Source organism: Bombus affinis, chromosome 6, assembly GCF_024516045.1.
Source record: "Bombus affinis isolate iyBomAffi1 chromosome 6, iyBomAffi1.2, whole genome shotgun sequence".
NCBI classification, from domain to species: Eukaryota; Metazoa; Arthropoda; class Insecta; order Hymenoptera; family Apidae; genus Bombus; species Bombus affinis.
The window spans coordinates 7,215,404-7,240,305 of record NC_066349.1 but is presented as its reverse complement, the minus strand read 5'-3'; the positions used below and the strand labels follow the sequence as shown (position 1 = coordinate 7,240,305).

Here is a 24,902-nt window from a genome sequence, read left to right as displayed (position 1 = left end):
TCGTGAACACCGTGGAAGGCTTCCTCTTCCCTCGAAAATATCCTTCTGGTAGCCACCCTTCTTGGGGAACTCCATTCTCCGTCCCACTCTCCTGTCATCCTGCCCCTTCTCCAGCGTTGTCCTTCATCTTGCCTTTTACACCTTCTTTCCAGATGGACGTATGTACCTACATACATGCACGTACGTACGTGCGCTACCGTCTTCCGCTGAGAGTATACGGTATTCGCGAATGGATCGAAAGAGGAGACCACGATCTTGCTGCCAGCACGAACGGATACGTGCGCGTTCGCGGCTCCAACGCGTACAAATTACTGAAAATTGGTCCACTTTTTAAGCTGGTCAGCCGCTTCGACACCGACCGGATACCGACCAGCTACCGAAGGCTTCAAGACATCTCCCCGGGTCGATCTTTTCCAACGATCCCTCGCCTGTACCGTTCCTTGACAGGCGTCCTTTCGTTCTTGTTGCGACTCGACTACCGATCCGAGAATGCGACGATTTTCAGACAGTTTGCTCTCTTTCTCCCGATGGAGGACTTGTGCTCACGCTTTTTACCTTTTGCCAAATCATTTCGATGATCGTCGGCCAATTGAAATGTAGAGGAATACAGGTTGCGCAGGGACTAATTGGAGGACCGTGCCTCTTCTAGGTCTGCTTCGATGTTTTGGTTAGTGGTTTCTTCGTACAGGGTGTGGAAAAAATCGGTCCAAATTCTAAGAACGTGTAGGAAACTGGGTGATTGAGAATTAATCATAGGGGAGCGACTTTAGTGTTTCTGGTTCGCTGTACGGTATATTAGGTATAAATGAGCAGATTGTTCTGTTCTCTGGACCAATTTCTTTTCGTCTCCACTTTTTATGCAGTTCTCAATTTCATTGCTCGGGTATATAATCAATATACAATATGTTATAGAAGAAAGATTCTTTAAAAACAATATCAATGATCGTCATTTTTCTCTATATTTCAATTCATGAAGTTGGTGCAGTATATCTCGTATAATAAAACAAAAGTACTATAAGGCTTACGAATTGACGCGTATGTAACATCAGAGACTCGTACCATACAGTTATTTTCAAAAACTGGTAGGAATATCAATGCTCAGTTAACGCAGTCCTAACTAATAAATAATCTTTTCAACCAAAGCCAAAAGGACGTTTCACGAATACTCTTCAATAGCCAATATAGAAATACGATTCATTCCACACGCATAGAGAATTTCCATTATACCAGCTCCTTCGTTACTCGCGACACCCGGACGCCCTCGCGTGCAGCTTAACGATGCTTAACTAATTAACGTAAAATTCGATCGGTCATGGGACACGGGGATCCATTCCCTCTTGCTTTCTCCCCGTCACACCTTTACACACACCCAGCTGCCAGTGTCTACTTATGTGTGAACACAGGCAACCTGTTACCTCGTTCCATCTCGCTCCTTCGCGTTAAAGAGACGAATATCACAGCTCTATTCAATCGTGTGAGAGCGTGGTGTTAAAGGTCGGCCGATTTCCACGGACAAATAAAGTTGGCTCGACCGTGTAAACACCTGTAAGGCTCGATGCAGACGAGCGATTCTTTCTCGCGCGTTTTCGCACCGTTGCCGAACAGGCAGCAGGTAATGCATATGTAAAGACGAAATATCGCTTGTCACCAGATGTGTGACAATTGTGTACGTACGTTGTGTAAAAAGTTGGAATTACTTTCTCAGTTGTATCTACGTTAAATCTGTTGTTTGTTCGTTTATTGTATTTAAAAAGTATTATATGAAATATAACGGATAGAATGTAACGGATGAGTGTTTCAACATCTTCTACAATAAAGATATTTGTTTAACTCTCCAACCGCGGGCAACGTCGAAATCACCGCTACTTATTCTGTTAATAAGTATACTTACGTTTTATATCTCATTAAAAGTCTTCTTATAATAAATCTATGCGGGATATAAACTTTGTCCACAATTTTGTACAGAAAATACGAATATCGTTCGTGATTTTTTACAGAAGAATATGAAAATCATTCGAGATTTTGTACAGAAAAATATGAAAATCGCCGGCGGCCGGAGAATTAAAATATCTCGTGAAGTAACCATTTTGGGATTATTTTACTTCGATACTTTTCTACGTGGATTAAAGTAAAAATGCGCAGCATTACCGTTTCAACAACACAGTGATGTCGTGCTACTCATTAACATTGGAGCCCAACAGATTACGCAATCTGTAAATTAATCGTGCACGACCCTCCGCTGTTCTCGCGACTCATCGTCGCCTACTATCCGATCACCTTGCGAACAAGTCCACGCGTACGGAAACATAAATTTTCCTCGTGTGGTATTGGTGGCCGATTTTCAAAGGCGGTCGAACGGGTGGGCCGTGGGATCGCGATAAAAAGAGGAAGGTGTGCAAGCGATTTCGCGAGCGTATGACACTTGCGGCAACGAGGAGCCGAACCGTCTTGTTATTACGAGTTGTAAATCGATCTCGTTGAAGTAATTTGCGAGCTTCCGTTTCGTGCAGATTGCCGATAATCGTGTGGCTGTAACATACTGTGTAATTACACGATACGGAAAAATTATGCGAAGATAATGCGAGAGTATTAAGGGAGCCTGACCTAATTAGCGGCAATCTTTTTACTCTTGATACGACGTTTAATGAATAGAAGTAAGAACATTTAGCCAAAGAGATACGATGAGACGGAACAGGTGAACACAGGATGCGTGAGAAGGACAAATTATTCTTAAATCTTCCAACAAAAGGTTTTCCTTTTAACGCAATCGTTATAATACTAGAATGAAATGAAACTTGAAAGAGATGATTTAGAGTATTCGTTGCGTTCAAATATTGCTATGAACAGAAATTGATTTCATTTAGTAAATATTATAACTAATATTTCATATCGTGTGTTTTATATATCTTTGTATATTATATATATTCCATACATTCGCGTGTTCCTTCGACCAAAACTCAAAATGACAAATTTCAGAAATTACTAAGAATATGCAAGTGCTTCCAACAGAATTAATGTTGATTTTTACTGAAATCGAAACTTATTTATTTTAATCGTGTCAGAGTACATTACATAAATAAAATTACCATAAATTCAATAATGAATCGCCAGAAAGATGTTTAAAACGTACAGAAAATGTACATCGAACATATCTGAGACGCTTATGGGCGACATTCGGAAACATTGCTGTTAACGATTCACAGACATTTCTTCTCGGTCTCGATTCGACAGAGAAGCACTTTGTCGCGTCTCGTGCCCAGAGAATCAGGTTAATCAGCGAAAAAGAGGCACGGATCGAAACGTATTGAGCGGCCGTATTCGAACAGCGTGTCGCGGGAGATAAAGGGCACAAGGCAGACGGTCACGATTCGCGATCGCCAATAAAAGGGGAGGACCAGATTTTGGACGCAGCTGTCGCCGCTGTAAAAGGTAGCGAGCAACGACGACTGCTTTTCGACAACCCAGAAAATACACGGAATTCATGGATGCGCACGTATCTCCGATGTTTCCAAGGCTTCTTGCATCGACGTGTCCCTTCTCGTTAAAAGTTTATACATATGCCTCCCCTGTCGATGGACCGGCTCGTAAATTAGTTGTAAATAGGCCAGCCAACAAAAGGGCCACAAATTGGATCCTTTTGAAAGGTGCGATCATCGTTTGATCTTTCGAACGGTAAACAGAACGAACACTGTTAATAGTTGGATCAGGATGGTTGATTTTGTTAAATTCTTGAAACAATGTTTCTCTGTAGCATTCACAAAATTGGAAGTACTTTTGTTGCACAGACCGTAGCAGTTTTTCCTAATATCGAACAGATATACGCATGTATATTTAAATACTATATAATTATTTAACAGAAATGTACGAATCTGGTATGTTTAACGAAATAAAAATTTTGTGTGATATGTATGTAAATGTGTCTGATTAAATGATGCGAAAATTATACGGGAAATGTATATTATGATACAATGTGTACGGAGATTATATAGATAGGTATCATAAATTAAGTAACATATAGAAAATGCATTTGAACACAAGCCTTACATGCGTTCAAACATATTGAAACGTATTTCTCTTGGTACCAACGAGATGAATTTAACTCGTTTGAATTTTACTCAAAAATTGCTCCGAATTTATTAATAAGAACGAAACCAATAAAAGTACATAAATAACTTGGAATAATTTCGATATCCGCAAAATCATATTTCTACATGTTTGAATAAAAAGATTCTTGGTCCATTCAGGATCGTAGTCGCGTTAACACGCCCGTAAACACACGGCAACGTGCGCGCTCTGCGTTCGCCCGCGAAGGTGATATTTCCAAGTCCCCGCGGATGGGTCTGGCCATTGTATCCTCCTCGCGCTCATTAAATATTAACGAGAGTCTCAATTTCTTCATTTCGTTGATGAGTCGCCGCGCGCCATCCGAGAACCCGCATATAGATTGAAAATTAACTTATATGAGCGCCGACGAAATATATGTATACGCCGTACAACGCGCTGCACTTATACGACTCTGGGGCCTACAATTTACACGAGAGGTCCCTATGTTGGTATAACCCCTAAGTAGGAGACCTTCGTCTTCTTTTTCTTCCGCCTCTCGACCTTCCTCCTCTTCCTCCTCTTTCTCCTCTGCCGTTCCTCTTCCTCGTCTTCTTCTTCTTCTGCTTCACCTTCTTCTTCTTCTTCTTCATCTCCTTCTTCTTTGAACGTCGAATCCCTTTTCTCCTCTGCTTTCAACCTTCTCCCACTACTTACACACTCTTCCCCTCTCCGTAATTCGTTCACGCACGAACGTGAAATCCTTAAATACCTAATTTGATGCTAATTAGAACTCGCACTTGCTCTCCACGGCCAGATCTCGCCGCGACCGGCTCGCGTGTGGCGGAAATACGGGCAGACAAACCGTATGAAGACGGGTCATGGAGAATATCTCGCAAAGTGGTTATTGATATTTCGCAGGAACATGATTATCAAGACTGGGAATTTAAGCGGGATCCTTTTGGCCGAGGGCCGAGACACGGAAGATGCATAGCGCAAGATGAATAAAATTCACGTTTCATGATACCGTGTCTGGATATTATCCGTACGTTCGAAGAGTAACTTTTTGGAGGCCGCGTCTCCAGCTTCGGACCTCGACGTCTCTTTTTGGCCAGGGATAGGGGCTTAATTTGCTATTCAATTAAGAACGGAACGAGACTCGTGGGATCCTTTGCTCCTCCGATTGGGGGTGATTTTGGTAACTTCGTTTTTCTCCCGGGTTCTTCTTTTTCCAATTTCTGATGGTTTCTTTCATTTACTTTGTCTTGAATTAGTGAGAAAATAGCGTTGACTCTTGTCTATGCGAAGATAGAGAGTTTTTGAATTACCATCGTTTAAAAGTAAGTAAGATAAATAGGCTGAAAGAGGAAATTAAAAATAGAAGTAGAAACAATAATATATTTCGCATTCACAAAATTAACATTATTTTCCGATCAGCTGAACGGGATAAAGAAAATATAATAAATTGAGGAAAGCGGAGGAAATTATGGATAATATAAAACGGGAAATGAGCAACAGCATTTTTAAAGTCCAGATGTACGTAACTATTTATTATACGATAATAGTCGCACTCGAATGCTGCACATTAATTTCATCTATACAGTTTTACATAATTGGTTCACCGATATGCGTATGTGTGTGTGTCTGTTTTATTTTTCTTGTTTCGATTTTAAGACGCTGACGTACATTAAATCATCGCTATGCTACACATGCCTAACATGCGACTGCCGCCACTTTGCCGACTATGCAGACTATTCCCGACTCGACGGGTGTTGTGTCGCAAAATGTGGAAAGATGTTAGAAAAACCGCTGTGGTCGGCGGTCCATCGCGATAATTGACGAGATGTTGTCCGCGGGGCAAGGAAGGAAATTTTCATTTCGGTAAAAGGAATCACGGGATTTAGAATTCCATCAGAACGATCATTTATCATCGAAACGTCTTGTCGCTTGCAGTCGATAAATATCATTTTCTAATTACGACGTATATATATAAAAATTATAAGTTCTCGATTGTTACAAATAAATTTCTTCTTCTCATCATAGGAATCCTCGTTTCTATCTTTTTTTTTCTTTTCTGTCCTTTTTTAACGTCATGTCGAAAATGTGACGCACGCGTGTGTCACGCGATGAAAGTCCGCATCGATAATTCGTTTCTTTCTTTTTTTTTTTTCTTTTTACTCTGGTTCTCTTCTTTCTCGGTTCTCAACGTCCATCACTTTGCTACACGTTGATGATCGCACTTAGGATACTCGATAATCCCAAGCGTTTTACTATGTTGCTTACGCCTGGCTAAAGACTTTGCGATCTGTTCGCTAATTTTCATTATCTATAATATACATACCGTGTCGTCAGTGGTCGAATGAGTGTATTTCGTGTCGATCGAATCCAAAGATCGTAGATCCATTTGACTAGATGAAGAATCCCTTCGTTTCTACGATCCTTCCTTCTTTTCATAACTTCTTCATTTTTCGCAATGATAAGCGATCAATTGTAAAATACGAAGACATCACGCTTATTCGAGATTAATTGGAAAAGAAAAAGAATAATTTTATTTGAAAAATCTTGCAATTACCTTGGATTCGCTTGACACCGTACAAAAAGAACTCGTATCTTAGCTACTCGTATGTACGTACGTTTTTGGCACGAGGAGAGGAACGCCGTTTTACCACACCTGTCGTTCGCGATTCTCTAGCCCGTAAATCGCCGTTATCAAAAAGTGTCTTCGTGACACGGTTTTTGGCTAAAAAGGAGGAGTGAAGCAGCGCGCAAAGTCGGATCAGGATGCCACAGAAGAGGGACATTATCGAGATATCGATACAATTTGGGCTATATCGATCCATCACGATCGTTTCACATTTTCAAACCATCGAGCACAAAACTAAAACGCAAGATGCTGTATGAGCAAGATTTTGTTTCACGATTTAATTAATCAATGCATTCTGCAAAGTAATAACAAATTAAAGGTAAGAAATGCCAGATATGTCGCCGTTTCTTTAAACCGATATACCGCGCGGCGAAATAACAATTAAATAAAATAGAAATCGTTAGTGTGAAACCGCTTCAAGAATCAATTGCACGAAATGGCCATTTAAAGACTCAAAGCCGAACCAGTTGGAACAAATGAAATAATCCTGCGGTATAATATAATTACACGCTGGAGGAGAGCTACGCCCATTCTGTCGGAACCCTCCTTAGCCTTTCGATCCAAAGAACGCCATGGGACAGTTTTATCGCTGTGGAACAAGGCCGTTTCTTCCCCCTATTTCGACGAATCCTTCGATGATACCTCAACCTTCAGCACCCAAACCCGATTCACGCTTTCGCTAGCGAGACAAACTATCGCCTAGTACCTTTGGTAATTCGGATGTGCATGGAACTATGATTATTATCACTGATTACTTAAACATAATCCGTTTCAGCTAAAACGCTGTTGGCGTAACTTTATCTGCCTTTTATCGCGAACCTTGACCATTTCTTGGTGAGCAATGGTGAGCCGATTGTATGTTTTTAGATAGATCCAAAAATTGTTTGATTCGATTCGTTTATGAAGCGATCTATGGGCAGTTGATGAATCGATAGATCGTTTTTAGCGTGTGGCTCGCCACGTAAATTGAGGCTGGTGATCGATGAACGACCGTTTGTTCTTGTTACGTGTAATTGACGTTTGCAGATTGTTCAAGTATAATCGTTGAAAGGCGTTTAATAGTCGGTTTTGCTTGAACGAATGCGATAATTGCGGGGATTTGACAAGCTCGTAGGCAGAAACTGTTCGCAACCCATTAGCGATTGTAAACGTCTTCATTCACCACGTGTCGCTTATTAATTAAGAAACGTCGGCTTTCTAACAAGCAAGTTTAATCGGGGTCGTTAAACAGATCAGTGTCTTTAGTATACAAATAAATCTAAGCTTACCAACTGGAAAACATTGGGATTTATTACTCACCAGGAAATTCGTCAAAGGTTCAGCGATAAATCTCATCGCCCAGAATTCGATTCTTCCGCCATTCAGAGGAGGAATCGCGTGAAACGCTAACAGAAACGCATCCTTCTACGCATCTTTATGGAACCAGAATGTGGTTCGTCCGTTGGTCAACGATCAACGTCGAAAATCTCGAGCAGAAATGGAGATGAAAATCGAATCGATTCCGGAGGAGCACGTTTTCCCTCTGAAATTGAACGCGGCGAAAATCGATCCCAAAAGAAAGACGCGGCGATCCTTCATCCAAGATGGCTGGAAAGGCTGCTGTAGCTGTCTTCCTCCATCTCAAGCCGTCGTCAGTAAAGATCGGAGAACGAGACCTGAGAGGAAACGCCGGAATGTAGGTGATGAAGAGCGTGGAGCTCCTCCATCGAGGTCGACGGCATGCTGTTGCTGTCCCCTAGGATGCTGGCTGCCGGTCCTACGTTCGGCGAGCCGGCCGTGTTCGACGGCACAGGCGTACCTGGACACCCCACGTTGCTCGTCGTCGTGTTGCCTTCCTGCCTCATCATGTTCCGTCGCCATTTCGCGCGAGCATTTTGGAACCAAACCTGCACGAACCGAGAACCTTACTCAGAATTCGTTATTCCTTCGTTTCGAGCACATTCTTAGACAATTTTTCTATTGAATATAGTATGATAAAAAAGAATGGTACAAAGATAATAGAAGTAGCTAATGGATATTGTGTGATAGTAATTTAAGTTTGGAAAATATGTGTCGATCTTTTGAAATTAGGAATGATCCTACGCGAATATAGATGATGAGAATATATAATATCGAATAAAAATTCAATTATTGCATATATTATGCAATTAAAGTTACTGTGCTAATTTCCTTTGCTGCATCGTGCCGATTATCTCAAGTTTTCCTCCATGATATTGAATTTCTCTATCTGAATATACTTAAATATAATTAAAAATGACTGTATATGAATATAGCTAACGAAGAAAATGCAATATTGAAGAAAAATTAAATTATTGCATACTCTTTTTAAATTAATTATCAAACTCATTTCTATTATACGTTACCAAAAGATACTCAACCTGTTAACATCTTATTAAATATAAAAACGATGCTCTCTAGAGTTATATGCATCTAATAAAACGAAAAAGGATATCATATCGCTAATTATTTTTCGCATAGGAGTTTCAACACGACATCGATTTAAAATTGGATTCGAGACGAAGGAAACCAAGGCTGAAATTTATTTCCTACCTGAAGCACCCTCTTCGAGAGCCCCGTCTTCTGCGCCAGTTGCTTGAGGTCCTTCGCGTCGGGGTTCTGATTTATAGCAAAATAATTCTTCATCGTCCGCAACTGATGGTGCTTGAAGCTCGTTCTCATCCGCTTCGTTCGCTGGCTCTGATGCACCGGCCCGGGAGAACCGACAGACGCTTCGTACGCCGCCAAAGATTCCATGGACGAGGACAGTTCGGTTGGGTGAAGCAGCTCTGCAACCAAATTACCTTCCTTTATTCGATATTTCAATCCCTTCCTCCGGTTTATACTGTTGGATATTTAATTGGACGGCTTGGAATTTAGGAAATATTAAATTCCTTGATATTTCTTCGAAAGCTTGATTTATTCGATTCACTGCTGCATATGAAAAAGCTATCGTACAATATAAGATAAAATGAAAATAGGCCATGATCTATTTAAGAGCTTAACAAACCAACAAAAAGTCTCACTCTCAGTTCAAATGTTTTTCTCTGTATTTGTGCAATGATTAAAATACCAATACGAAGATCTAAAGAGCGTATTTGATGTGAAGGTCATTTTTTACAGAATAGAAGAGATCTAACGTAGAATAAAAGACGCTTGAATTCTAACTTTTCCAACTAAATTAATCGATAGTATTTTTTATATTTATGCAATATCTATAGTGTCAAGATAAAAGTTTATGTATCATACGTAATGTTCGGTGCATTGAAGAGATTTAGTGCGGAATAAACAGTGGTTGAATTTTAACTTTCTCAAGAAAATTAACGACCGATGGGTGTACTGCGCTAATAAATCATCAAACGAAACTAAATGGTCGTACACACGAGTATAGAGTTCAAGAGTGTCGAGCATCTGTTACAAAGATTTTTTAGTCCTGTCGGCTTATCGGATACGCGAAAGAAGTTCAGTCATGTTTGATGTAAAAAGATTGGACAGCAAAGCTGGAGAAAAAAGCAGACGACGATCGGACGACACAGAACGGCCGATGCTAAATGAGAAGATTCCAGTCTGATCGTTACAGAACGCTCGTGATCCATCAATCGGTACTAGGCGACTATCTGACCTATCTATCGAACGATTTGTTCTTCTGTTTGGCGACAATCGTCAAACAACGATCTTCAAAAAGGATCATATTTTTTTCCGGACGATAGAAGATGGTTGATCACCATTGGTGAAGAAAGTTTAGAAACAGATCAACAAATTAGATATGACTTATCTTCATCACTTATCTTCATCTCTTCTTGAAATTCCTGATTTTTTACAAAAGTACTTTTAACGTTCTAATCAAATCTTTATATATCAGATTGAAACGAGAAATAATATTATATCAAGAATAATTCTTTTAGAAAATATCTCTATCGTTTTTCTTACGAATTACAAGGCAGTCCGCTTCTTTAAAGTCCGGCTTGTTTAAATAATTCTTTTATATTTTCCTCAAACTAAAGTAATTCGTTAAAAACAGAGAAAATTTGCCCTATAATTAGGAAAAAAATCATACGCTGTTAAACAGAATTATCCAAAGATGACCACTTAGTCATTTCTTTCAATCGTGATGATACAACAAGATATTTCATATGCAATTTAATGTTCATATTCAAAGATCGTTTATTTCATAGTTTTCCATCTTATCGACGCTATATACGACATTCTGCCATGAAGAAAGCGAACCGGACATATCAAGAACAATCGCTCAAGATTCAATCCCAACTTTACTCGTTCCATCTATAATCCAACCCCCGCTCGTCTTATCTCAAAGCTAGCCAAAACTCTGGCCACCGATTCTTCAGCGTCAGCATGTTCGCGAACCATCTAAATCTTTCCACAAGATCGACCGATCGATCTTCGTTCTCTTCTCTTCCTCCAACCCCTGTCCACGGAAAGCCGGCGGTACATCTGTGTGCACGCGAAACGAATTTCCGCGCACGTAAGCGCTGTTGCAGCTCGGGCAACAGCAGCGTCGTCGTGCCCGTGGATAAAAGCAGCGCGAGAGTATCGAAAGAGGGACGACATCGGTGTGCAACCGTTCAGTGCCGTTGCAAGTTGCAGTTGTTGCGCGCCGGCGGAGCGAAGGAACGCATCCAATAAATAAGACGACGAGGGTAACCATTGAATTCAATCGGAGAGAAAGAACGGGTTCCAGGCGACGTTCGTGGACAGGCGAGCGCGCGCAAGGGGGATGGGGCGACGGGGGGAACACCCGACCAGAAGTAAATCCCCGAGCACGTATCCGCCATTACTGTTTATTGTCCCGAACTTCCATTCCCTACGGACGCGACGAGCTGTTCTCCGCGTTCTGGCTCGCGATCCAGAAAAGAGAAGAACCGCTCTCGCGGACGGCCACACCGCCAGTGGAATTTGTTTTGTTCGCCGGGGTGAACGACATCGATTTTTGTTTCTATATAAGTTGGCATCGTGTTTGGAAAAGTCGTGATTCGATAGGGATTGTATAATACTTTGGGGAATTTCTTGCTAGGGAGAGGTTGAGAGTCCGTAACTGAGTGCTGATGGATTGATTATAAAGTTGATTTTGTTGAGGGTAGTATGCGGTATTTGTTGCTGATGAAGCAATAATTTCTTGCGTTCTTCGTATGGCTTGGCTTTTTAGTGTTATTCGAGAAATAGACCCGATTCGGTAGTAAGATATAGACATAGTTCACTGAAGTATTGCAAGAAACTGGAATAGGACATACTAAGGGTTGATGTTGATGAAATACTTTCTCATTGGTGAATTTTCTATGGGTTGAGCGAACATGAAGTAACGATTCTTTGTGTTTTTGATCCAGATAGGTTTATTTCGAATAAACTTGACATGATTTGCGAAGAACAAATGGAACGATAATAACAAACATCATTTCAAAAAATGAAATGACGTAACAAATTACCATTGCAATCTACGGAAGCATCGCTTATTTCTCAACAATTTCACGTTAAACTTAATGAAATATCCTACACTCTGACTCGTTACGTTAAATCACACCCAGCCCAAAGAACCCATTTTTCCTCCAATCTTTCGTTCCATTATCCACAAAAAAGGTTAAAGAAAATTGTGGTTCTCGGTGACTCCGTTCAATTCCCAAACGGATCGCTTTCCCTAGAACCAACTCTATCAATAAACTCGAGCGAACGGCCCTGCAAAAGGAATACGCAAGTTTTTTCATCGAACTGGCCTGGTTCCCAAGCTGAGTCTCCCTGCGTGGCGGGAGGACGAGGGGTAAACGGCAGTTAGAGGTAGGGGAATAGAGGAGATGGGGTGTCGAGGACGGTTTTCGTGGTTCAAGAATGAGATTACAATTTGTCAGGTCCGGGCTAGAGGCCGAAATCACGCGGATGGCACGGATGGTCGACGACGAGGGCCGTCTTCGAGTCGGCAAGAAACTCACGCAGGCGGCATTATAGTGTTCCGCCGGCCATTCTGCTGGCTGCGGCCACGTATTGGCCACGGCAGCATTCTTTTCCTGCCAGATCGGCCAATCGATGCATCTCGCCACCGATACCCATCTGTCACTGTCCGCGGAGCCTAGCCTTTTCTCCGTTCGCGCGACCGGCGTGCCTCGAGTTCGAATCCCCCGACGAACGGTGAAATCGACCGTACCAACGCCCGTGTTAACTCTTCTTCCGGTATTTGGGGAAATTTTCAGTGAGGTTTGAGAGTCCCTTTATGGTTAGTTTGGTGGGAAAAGGTATTATCGGAGGATGAAATCCGGGAAGAATCATGACAATCGATTTGAACTGTGTTGTATCATTAGATATTGTACGTCATTTGAGATGAAAAGTAAAAAATTAAGTTAACAATGTTGTTAGTAAAAAAAGAGGGCTATTTATTGTTATTACACACCTTTCTTTGTAAGAAACTTGGATATACTGTTTATTATATTTTGTTATCTTCTACATCGTTCTATTGAAACTGTGGGTATCTCATATTTTCTCGCGTGTTATGTATATTCTGTACAATTAAATTCTCCATAAATGCGTAAACGTTCACAGTTTACGTACAACACGAACTTTACTCCTTCAACTTTCTCCAAAACGATTACTAAATCGCTTTAAATAAACCTCTTAAGGACGATCTTCCAACAAAAACGCACGGAACCTGTAGAAAATATACTTCGCGAAATGACCGCTCTGCCTGTTGGACAAACAGAAACGAAGTCTCTGAAGGGAGCTAATTTTTCAGCGCCGCAAGAACCGTAACCGCGGTGGACAAAGGTATTTTCGGTGGCGGAGAAACGACGGCCTTATCGTGGTCGCAATTCCAGCGATTCATCGAACGCGCCTGCCGACGTCCAGACGGAATAGTTCGAGGGATCCGGTGGATCGTCCGGCAAAAAGTGTCCCAATTATATATAAAGACAATAAAACGCGAACCAGTCGGTCGGTTCCCACCCCGACCAAGGCTGCGCGTCGCTCAAACTGGACTCTTCATGGCCGATTTTATGGCTGTTGATCGTAAATTCCGACCCCGGTAGCCCGAAAGTGATTCTCTGTGATCGCGCGTCGATTATAAAATAACCGGGGACGATGGCGAGCGAGGCCTCGAAACGTCGTAAACATCGTGAAACAAACGAGACGCGGGGATATCGCGAACGAAAACGTTGTCGCACCGACAAACGAGCCTGTTCCACGAGGGCATTAAACGAATTTACCGCGGTGGTGATTTTTGGGGGATCGCGCCGTGCGATCTGGCTTCCGGGGGTAGTAAATGTCTCGGTGAATTAACCCTTGCATGGCATAATAAAACGGAGAAGAATTCAAAATGAAAGGTTCAGAGAATAATTGTTTCTTTGTCGTCGAAATTTATTGCACTTTTAATATCAAACGCGGCGAACACGTATTCGTATTTCTTCGAACGTATTTGTTCATGGACAATAAATTTTGATTTCCTTGTGTATAATAATGTTTGAAACTTGAAATTTATTCTTGAAACCAAGCGAGATTGCTGTGATATGCTTAGCTTCTTGTTATCAGAAACAGCCTGCATACGAATTTAAGGATTTATTACGTTACTCGTAATAAATGTCAGAATGATATAAAATGAGAACAGCCGTTTAGCATCCACAAATCTTCACAAACGGTCTACTCTTTCACCTTTCTTTCGATCCTTCGTTTCTTCGTTCTCATCGGTAAAGGGGCCAGCGAAACGTTTTCCGGCGTATCGAGCAAGCCAATTTAAGCATCGAGTCCAATTGGAAGCAGCCGCGACGACCAAATGCGTGGACACATTGGCGAACGAGTGGCTGGCCGTTTGTTCGATTGGTTCTCGAAAAGGAAAACCGTTCGACCGGCTGGCACATGTCCGACACGCGAAACAAAGAGTGCGCTTCGGCCGTGTCGTGTCTCATGCACTCGCACACTTGGATCATGGATCAATTAGACAGCCGGTGAAAATTCCGTCGAAGAATTCCGCTTGTATGTCGATGAGGGAACGCCTAACGAGGCGAGCGAGAACAATCTCCGGCCGATTCGCGGTCCGCGATCCTCGAAAGCACGGGCAAATGTTTGCACACCGAAGGAACCAGCCATTATACTCATTGCTCGGCAAATAATGCAACTCCCCCGACTCACTTGCTCGATTCGAGGGATGGAGAGCAGAGAAACAGAAAACTGGTACTACTAGGTGGTTTCGAAAGAGAGAAAGAGGAAAAGAGTTTCGCGCGTGCACATATTGAACGGAGAGAAAAAGAGAGATGAAAGAAAACGAGATCACGAACGAGAGTACCACGTGTTCCCATGGTTTTAAGACCTACGTTTGAAAGCACACCCCCGTTTACCATCCGGCCCAATTATCCCTCTGGCAACCCCTTCCATCCCTCTTTTACGTTCTCGCGTTGTTTCACCACTGCCAATTACACGTATTTGCGTCCTCAGGCAGCCAGCCCAGCCGAGACTGGATTCTTGTGAATTCTTTATTGTTTCGACTATACGACGGGAGGAACAAAGGGCCCCGGGGCCGACGTTTTTCTTCGTCCCTCGCCTATTTCTCTTTGCCCTCTGTCGCCCGCGCGATTAATCGATCCGCGGTACGATGGTGCAGACGTCGCGTCCTTCCGATCGAACCCAGAGATCGATATTTCTCATGTATTTCCCATTGCTTTCTCAATGATGAAACTGTATGTTTTTTGGAACTCGTTCTCCAGTTCAAGTAATATTCCTCTGCCGTTCTTACGTTTAATTAAATCATTTCTATCTAAGGAGAAAATGTTACTGTCGTTAAATAAATTCATATATTGAATATATGGTCAGCTGATATGATTCAGTGATAAATAAGCAACAAATACACTGGGAATATTTATGAATTTATGGGGAATCTTAATGTGTGATAATATACAGGCTGCATGTAACATGCAAAAATATAGGCACACGATACAGGAACAAAACAAGTCTGTATTTAAATTCTCCGTATTTCTTTAATCATAATCGCAAGAATACTTTGCATTAAAAATCTTGCCTAACGCCTGGTCTTGCATTGTAAAAATATTCTATCGTCGATTTGGTCCACACAACGTCAATTGAGAGTCAGTCAAACAATCTTCAAAAATTCGACGAAAGGAAAATATATAACGGAGAAACAATAATCAGAAAATAACAAATAATTGAAAAGAAGAGTAAAATGTAACTCACCAAGGGCTCCAGCGGCCAGCCTCATCGTGACAGGTAACTCGGATCCGGTGACTTCCGACAACTTCCTCTTTCTGGGGCGACCCTTCTGCACGGTACCGGATGAGGTGATCGGGCTCTGCTCCGCGGCGCTGTAATAAGCCGGAAGCGGCGACACTCCCGGCGAGCCGATGTCCTCGATATTGCTGGCTGCGCTCCCGTAATCCCCCGCGCAGCACAGCAACTCGTAGTGAGGTCTTGGGACCGACCAGCTCGTCATTCGTGAACCTTGCTGTCGAGTATTTCAGTGGCGACCCTGCGTTATCCTCCGAGTTCGATGAACGCGCGAACGCGATCACGCTCGCGAGAGGAGATAGACGAACGGCAAGGCCGCTTCCCGCCCACAATCGAATCGATGGATCGGCGAATCCAGCGTTTTATCATAGATCCTTTTGCAACCCTCCATTCCGTTAATCCGTAATTTTGTTTAAATAGATCGCGCGATTTTCAAACTTACGCCGTTCTTTCTTTTGTTTTTTCGACAAGTAACTTTTCTTCCGAAATTTTTCAAACTTTGTACCAGAGGAAATCATCTACTTCTACAGTTTTTAACCGCTCTTTCATTCCTACCCTTCGCACGAGAAATATGCAAATACATCCCCGTTTAGCGTTTTCCACAGATATAAAGTAAAACAACTTTCAGGTAAATAAAATGTACGTGCTATTGATCTTCGCGTCAAAATCTTTTTTGCATGGAACTTTAAATTTCCTAACAACAATCAATTCCCCTTCCAGCCTCACTCTTTACAAAACAATCGACTACCGCGCGTTGCGCGTTACATCTACTCGATACCTCTTTCCTTAGACATAAACAGTCATCTTGAGAGATCACTCTGTCAATCATAGGTCCTGTACTAAACTTCTCTTCCCTGAGCTTCCTACTGACGATTATTCGCGTGAAACCCTTGCTGATGTATCGTGAACGCGGATCGATGCGCAATACGCACGAGCAGCGTTGATAAGCCGGCGAGAGTGGCGGTCGAATCGATCTCGCGGAGCGGCAAGCGGCACCGCGACGTCTTTCTCTTTACGAGAGCGCGCGTCGAGCTCGACTCTCTGTCTCTCTCCGTTTATATCTCTCTTTCGATCCTGTTTCTGAGAATAGAAAAAACCGGATTCACCCGCGCCGGAGGGCTGTCATTAGGCGAGCAGCGAACGATAATAAGTGTCCTACGTCGACGCGCCTCGTGTTTCTGTCACTCTCGTCATCAAACTCGTTGATAACAAAGAGACGGCCTTTGGAGGATGGTAATTCGGGCTCGTATTTCTCACCTACAGTAGACCAGGCCATCCCTCTGCCCGAAATGATCGCCCTTGTTCAGCGGGGTGCCGCACGAGGCGCATGTAAAACAAGCCACGTGGTACACCAAGTCCCTCGCGCGCATCACCAGCTCCGTCGCGAAGATGCCCGCTCGACATCGCGAACATCTCGAAACGGCGAACAACCTACGGATTAAAATTACAAATCTTTTCGATTGACGTATTCTTTTATAGATAATTATTATTATAACGATCAGACGTTTATGAATTCGCATGAAATCTAATCCTTCGCGCATGGCATATTTTTTTGGTAGCATCATTAATTTGACAATAGTCGAAGCAATAAATACTTGCCACCACCATGGTGGTGCCACCTGACTTCAAAGACAATTTTTTTTTTTGGAGGTACAGAAGGATACAGGATACGTGTAAGATATGAAAATATGTAAAATATTTAAAGTGAAGTATAGTAAATAGGGGTGATATAAAAATACTGTTGAATTAATTCTATTTATGTTACGCTTCTTTAGTTGAGTTTATAAAAATATGAAATTGCACCAACATCCACTTTCTAATAATGGGTATCATCCTCGTTTTATACTGCTTCATAGAGAAAGTAATAAGGAAAAGGAGTACAGCGTGATTGCTGCTAACTACTACAGTGGCTGCAAAAAGTTTCCGACCAAAGTTTAATTTTGTTATTTTGTTGGGATAAAGTGTTTCTGAAAATAAAAGATCTACCATCCAAGTATAACATGTACTGTATCTTACTGTATCTGGCTTCGATGTTGCTACCGATATCGCGTCATTTTCGTAGGCAACGAATGTAATCCACTGTAAATATACAAACAAATAAATCAGGTCATTGAGCACGCCGTGCTGACTACAAATTTTTATAATTGAACGAGTTTCAGTACAATAACGTTGTTGCATTCGTTAATGCAATTTACGATTGCAACATTTTCCGTTTTGTTCGATCGGAGAAATTCTAACGTGGATTACATTTTCATCCGCGTCGAAGTAGAGTAATGCCCGTGCCTGGTCAGCCGCTAGTTGATATTATCTCAAGAATGTCTGCTCGTGAATATTGTTGCGATAAGTTTAAGTGTTACATGTGCTACGTCAATACTATTAATTGTTATGCAACAATACACAAATAATTCATCATTATTTTTAAATTTCAATCTCACTGTTTCCTGCAAATATCTGAATACTTACTATAGAAATTGTTTACGATTACATGTCTGTATTATGTACATTATACGAAACTTTCTGGAAGTTTATAACACTGTAACGATACGAGTATCATTACTGATAGAAGATACAAGCCAAATATTTTCGTAAGCAAATTTTGTATACATTAAATTTTCCAAAATTGCGTTTCATCAGAAAACTCAACTAATTCTTGCGTGCAAGAGTGCACAAGCTACATAGGCTAATTATCCATTGGATATTAACTAAACTCAACATTTATTCGACAAAACCTCTATTTCACTTTTAATAAACCTACAAACACTGGCATAGAGGCACGAACAGAAGCTACAAGAATATTCTCTGCGATGAAAATCCTGCAAGATCCCCTTAGCTATCCCATATCCAGCCACGAACACAATGACTCAACTATATCCTACCGGTATCTGTCTACCAATCAACCCTCTTAATACGACGGAACCGTTTCGATTCACCGGCAGCAACCGGCTTTCTAAGAGCGTCGCCGTCGTTCCGGGTTCCTTCGAACAGCCTCGAGCTCTCGATCACGCGTTCTTCGTAGAATCCCCTAATTACAAAATCAACGATCCCGATCGTCGCTCGAATTCATCGATCCTTGCCACTGTTCCCCGTTCGCGCGCGCACGTGACCTCCCGTTGTTCGTGACTATCGGCTCGAACCAAAATCGGAGAACAATGCAGTTCCCCCTCTGGTTACGTTTTTCTTCCACTAATACACCATAACGTCTGCGAAGGGAGGCAGCCAGAGGGGAGTTAGAGAGGGTGGAGTGAAGACAGAGTAGGAAGGTGGGGGTTTCCTCGCCAAGGCTCTCATATCGGTTGTCGACGATCGAGGCGAAGTTACAGTTTTCGAAGCGCGAAAACCAAATAGAGACAAAGGGGTTGGCCTGGATATGGATCGTTGCATATTGCATGGGAGCCGGCTGTATTCTTCTCTAACGAACCGGCAGCATGGAGTTCCAGCCTGCAGGAACACCGGCCTACGGCGTGTTCCACCCTCGTCTGGAATCTCTGAAACTCGAGGATCGCTGTGATGGCAAGGATAAAGGATGTGGCTTATGGGTGTGAGCAGGTTATACGAGGAATTGCGTTTTAACAGTTCGCTTGAGTATTTTTCTTCGAACGTGTGATATTTTGAGACATTGCTGATTAGATGTATAATTACAAATCAGGTGGTATTCTTTTGAATAAAATATGTCTAGCTTGCAATGGTTATCGGTTATAATCGATCGTAATTATTTTAAATTGCAATAGTTTTGAGCTAACACTGTTTTTTAAATTTATTTAAGAATTTATCGTTATTGGGAATTAAATATTAATATTCTAATGACGTTATTCTAATGCCAATATTACAAATATAAAACGCGAGATATTTCGTCATCCATTCATAATATGTTAAATAATATCATATCTTTTTTATAGTATACATCATGACTGATTTGCCAATACTCTAATATCTAGAGAGGTTCTTTAAAAATACGATTCTCATCTCCGAAAGAGGGTAGATTCTTTGACGAGTCGTTTTGCTTGCGGAATATCATATTTCACTGGAAAAAGCCTCGTAAAGAGAAGCTTACGGCTAAAGCCACAGCAAAATGTTGCATTCGTTATTCCGACTGTCTTTAGCTCAGCAAAGAAACGTTTCAGTTTTCTGGCTGTAACAACGTGTTCGTTGAAAAATCTTCCTCGTCAGACCTGAACTCGTTTTGTTCCCTTTAATTATTCCGTTTCACCGGGACTCGTGCGGCCTACGTATCACTGATTAGACAATGATTACAGGACCGAAATGGGGAAGCTTGTAACATAATCACCCTTTTCTCTCATTACAAAAATAACAAGGAAACGATGCTTGAAGATAATAATATAGAAAATATCATTGAATCTTATGATTCTTATGTTTTGTTCTTTTCACAATATTTCCCCCTCCATTTTCCTTAATATCGATTAATAAAAAATCTAAAATGATCACTAATGTAAATATTTTATTTTTCTGACCACAAACTTGTAGCTTTGTTCATTAATTTATTCATGCATAAGACAGTATAGAAAAGAACATTGGATTCTGTGATTCTGCACAGAATTTTTGTTCGTTCGCTCAACGATACTTCTCCCTCGCCTCTAAGATCGCTGAAAAAAGATACGTATTGGGAAATCATGTAAATTCTTTATTCTTTTCTAAGAGCAATCTTTAGCTTTGTTAATTAATTCATGCATAGAACGAAGCATTGAAGAAGTTCCACTGATATTATTCGTTGGTCAAGAATACTTTAGCAGTGAATAATTCATAGGGAATTGAATATTTAACGCTGGTTTCTCGTCGAAGCTCTCGTCAATTTAACAGTTTCAATCCGCTTAACGCCAAAAGGAAAGAACGAACAGTGGCTGAGGAAGGGGAAAACCCCGAAACGAAAAAGAGAAGAAACGATTCTCACGCTTTCCAGAACTACAGGAATTATGCAACGCGTGCTTCTCCGTCGCCGTCCGTTAACTGCACTCGGAATTTCAACGAGAACACCCGTTTTCATAGGCAAAAACACAATAACAGATTCCCAGCATCTAATTACCATCTCCACAATAACCACGTTTAGTGTAATTAATTTCATTCATCGAGACTTTGCATTTTAATATCTTAATCTGCACCGCCCTGACGAGCTTCCGCGTTCAAATGCGTGCTTACAGAACGAAGAAACATGCTATTGAAATTTTTATATTGTTAATCGGCGCGCCAAGTAATGCGCATTTAGAATAAAACATTACATTATGTATATAATAAATATAAATAGTATACTTAATAAAATAAATATATATATCTACTAAACGAACTATTAAAAGCTACCAAATATAGGATTTACTAATCGTCTTTATTTATATGAAGAATTACTTCAATTTCATTTTCTTACAATTACTAAAGACACGCAGATGGTTTTGGCAAAATTATCCACGACTTTTATTAGATTGAAAAATAAGCTTCATTCATATATTTTACAAAAAATTATTCTAATCCCCCAAAATACACTGTTAAATTTGTGAAAAACGTTACAGTTTCCATAGAAGGGCTTTCTATAAAATTAATAAAATTTCAATGAAAATTAAAAGATAAAATCAACAAATTTCTAAATTTCTAAATTCTTGTGCCAGAATTTAAAACGGAGGGATGTGTATATGTGTGCGGTACTCGTTCAAAAGACCAAAACCAATAATTCAACATGCGTTTGATCGATCAAAACTGCACAGTGGCGTACCTACGCGAAGAAAAACGAAGTGTCATTCGATGGCGGAAAGAGGTTGTTCGCTGGAAATCGTGACCGCGTGTTTTTATCACGGTGAACGTATCACAACAACGGAATTTCAGGACCAGGTTAGGCCTACCTAGGACAAGCACGGTTTAGAGCTGGCCATTAGTAGACATTTTGTGTGGTCCAGGCGAAGTTTTGAGCGGGGTGGACGCTCCTATGCAAATTCGCGAATACCCCAATAAATACTGAAACGGGAAGCCGGCCCCGGGCAACCAACGCTCGGGGATCTTGCATTAATTTCGCGCGTCATCCCGGTAATTCGACGTAAAATACCACGATGAATGGTTGGATCCGCTTTGTGTCGTAAAACGTATGGTGAAATATCGAAAAAAGAGAGAACCGAACACGAAGAACATTTACAATTATTACTTCGATTTAACGGAAGAATACAACAAACTAATTTCCATTCTTTTTTGAAGAAATAATTCTACAAATAATAAGAGATATAAATTTTAAAGGTAAAAGCAATTCCACATGATACAAAATTGGTAGAAATAGGAGGTAGCTAATTCAAGCTAATTTTATAGATAGTTGAATCGTATCTAATAATCAAAAAATTGAAGAACTTGCAACAATAAGGGATTGTTTATCGAGAATTTATCCTTTTATCGAGATTGAAATATGATAATCTTTACTTTTATCGTACCATACTTACTTAAATACAAGTATGATATTCAAGTATCTACACGTTAAAGGATGTCTGTCATAATATCCAATATTTCCAATATCTTACAAAATTAGAATATTTCAAACTTAATGCATTCGATACAAATACAAGCCACTTTGTCCATTAAACTAATGAAAACGTCAGTCATAAAAGAACCAGCTTGGACATTGCTTGAAACAACTGAGTGGTACAATCCACAAATAAAATTCCCTAGGATGGGGGTAGCTGGCGCAGTTTCGCGGACCGGATCACGTTCTAAGATTCTCTTCAGCGTCGCCCGACCCTAATCCTCTTACAACTACTTCTACCAACCTATAATAATCCTCTTTGCAGTAGATGTTGCCGTCCCTGGCGAAGCACGTCAACTCGGCGGCGAGAGGCACACGGCAATGGCAGCAACGAAGGCAGCCGCAGTGCCACGCGCGATCCGCAGCCTTTAGGTACCATCGTTCGGCTATCTCTCTGCCGCAACCCCCGCAACCGAGGCCACCATCGGTGTTGTTGTTCTCACCGGTACCGATCTGCCGATTGCTGATGGCACCATCCCCTGGCGGGGGTGTGCTGCTCCCACAGCCCACTTCCTTCAGCATCTCGAGGAGAATCGCCGCGACCACCGGCGCATTCTGGGACAAACGTAGTTGCTTCTTCAGTTCGGAATTATTGCAGTTTCAGGTATATCGATAAGTAAAATTCGATTTTATTCAATAGAATGAAACTGTACTTAATACCTGTTGGGTTGATCTTAAGTAGACTGAATCTATCTATATAATTGTGTTCTGTTTATGATACTTGATATAATACTTTAAATAATACTTTTATATTATATATAATGCTTATACATAATACTCATACATAGTAATACTTGTGTGTGTGTATATATATGTATCGTAAAGCTTCTTGAGATGAACGATTCATCAGCTTGTACTAATGCTTTACTACTATTGTCGAATAACGTTATGCTATTATTTTTTATACTGTTAATACCTGACTTAATTTTCACGATCATTTAACAGTTTAATAACAAAATTCTTCTTTGATTTCATTACCCCTCATATAAATAACGTGTTATCTAAGGAGCTCTCCGGGTAACACTTTCGATTTCATAACAATGTACATATATATATTCTCTAACGTTGATTAATATTATTAAATTGCTTAGAAAATTCGCATTTGAGGATAGCATATACTCGTATGAAATTACCATTAGTTACAGATTCTATTTTCAAACCTCGTTTCCCCACCGTCCATAAAACAACCTTCAAAACGATTTCCAATTTTCACGCAACCTCCACGTACAATTTCCAGCCATCATAAAATGAACAACGATACAATGGAGCAACGATAAATAAAAACGTTTACACTTTAATCGCGTACCGGCCACTGGCCCATGAATTTTCCTCTGGTAGCTTCTGCCACCACAATTGTATTTGGCGGGCTGACACTCGAGGCTGGTCGAGCCACTCGTCCTCGATTTCACGCGGGTGAAAATTCACAGGCGACACGAACCGGAACTTTTTTCCACGTCGTCATCACGATGACGAGAAAGAGCACCGTGGCCGAAGGACTCGGAGCCTCCTCCTCCTTCTCTTGGAGGCGGCGGAGGAGGAGGAGGAGGAGGCAGGCGGAGGAGGAAGATGGAGAGGCGGCCCCGCATTCATTCAGGACACTTCTCGGCGGCGGCGCACGCAAGAACCGATGAATGAAAACAATTCGTGACTGCTGTCCCGTTAATGAATGACTCCCGGGGCAGTGGCTCTCTCGGTTTCGAATCGGCCGCGAGCTAATTAGTAGAAGCTTGCGGATCGCCACAATAACTCAACGTCCTTTACGAGCGCGGGCCGCACGTGATTTCCGTAAGTTAAATGGAAGGTGACGTCGCCTGGAATCACCGTACACCTCGTTCCTACACAAGGTGACGCCGTTTTGCTGCCGCTTGTCACCGACGTATTAGACTGAACGTGTGCTCCTTGATTTACAACTATTCTACTCGCGCTCCTCTTATTCTTTTGTTCTTTCCTTTAATTGTGTTTCTGCTTCTTTGACTTTCATATTCCGATTCGGATTTTGCTTTATTATTTGTCATGGAGTTCGGGTGTTTCGTTTGATTGCAGAACGATCGCACATGTATATGGGTGATGGGGAGTAGGTTGGGTAATTTTGGTTGATGATAAGATAGAATGAAATGCGCTTTCTAGATATACTCTTAGAAAAATTCTCATTTGATGATGCATATACGCAAGGTTATGCTTTAACAAGTTACTAATCAGCGCTGAACGGCATTGGAATTTATTTTCCATAAAAGTAGTTCTAATTTCAATACATTATATCTTCGTTATAAAGAGGAATATATTTCACTAAAGAAACTATGCTTCTACTATTAATAATTGATGAAGGAAATATCTTTTCCTGTGGCAAAAAAAAAGATCTATATTAAAAGGGTTAAAAAGCTTTAATACGAATGAAAAGTACTTAACAACAGTTATCTTATATTAAAGACATAATCTCATCCGTTTTGTTCAATCATTGTACATCTACACAGTAACGCTAATTTAGCA

The 24,902-nt window shown here is 41.2% G+C and overlaps 1 protein-coding gene and 1 long non-coding RNA gene across 2 annotated transcripts in view; one reads left to right on the top strand and one right to left on the bottom strand.

The window, feature by feature from the left end:
- The window catches only part of LOC126917957 (uncharacterized), a 53,520-nt gene that overhangs the window by 14,607 nt on the left and 14,011 nt on the right, over window positions 1–24,902 (top strand). Inside the window, exon 2 of the long non-coding RNA XR_007711144.1 lies at window positions 22,681–23,019. This is a non-coding gene — a long non-coding RNA (uncharacterized LOC126917957). The remainder of the gene's footprint in view (window positions 1–22,680; window positions 23,020–24,902) is intronic.
- LOC126917950 (LIM/homeobox protein Lhx9-like) lies at window positions 6,175–22,937 on the bottom strand. Its single transcript, XM_050725433.1, has 5 exons — window positions 22,660–22,937; window positions 17,168–17,341; window positions 15,860–16,092; window positions 9,236–9,471; window positions 6,175–8,571 (listed from the first exon to the last, which is right to left on the bottom strand). Exons 1-5 carry the CDS (start codon window positions 22,935–22,937, stop codon window positions 8,317–8,319), a joined length of 1,176 nt encoding a protein of 391 aa, XP_050581390.1. The 3' UTR covers window positions 6,175–8,316.

What these genes read in the sequence shown, in the direction of transcription:
- LOC126917950 (XM_050725433.1), bottom strand. Translation starts at nt 22,937, where the DNA reads ATGCTGAAGGAAGTGGGCTGTGGGAGCAGCACACCCCCGCCAGGGGAT. An exon ending in GATGGCCTGGTCTACTGTAG is followed by an intron (nt 16,093 to 17,167) that starts GTGAGAAATACG and finishes GTCGGTCCCAAG; the next exon opens with ACCTCACTACGAGTTGCTGT. An exon ending in TCTCGAAGAGGGTGCTTCAG is followed by an intron (nt 8,572 to 9,235) that starts GTAGGAAATAAA and finishes CGGTTCGTGCAG; the next exon opens with GTTTGGTTCCAAAATGCTCG.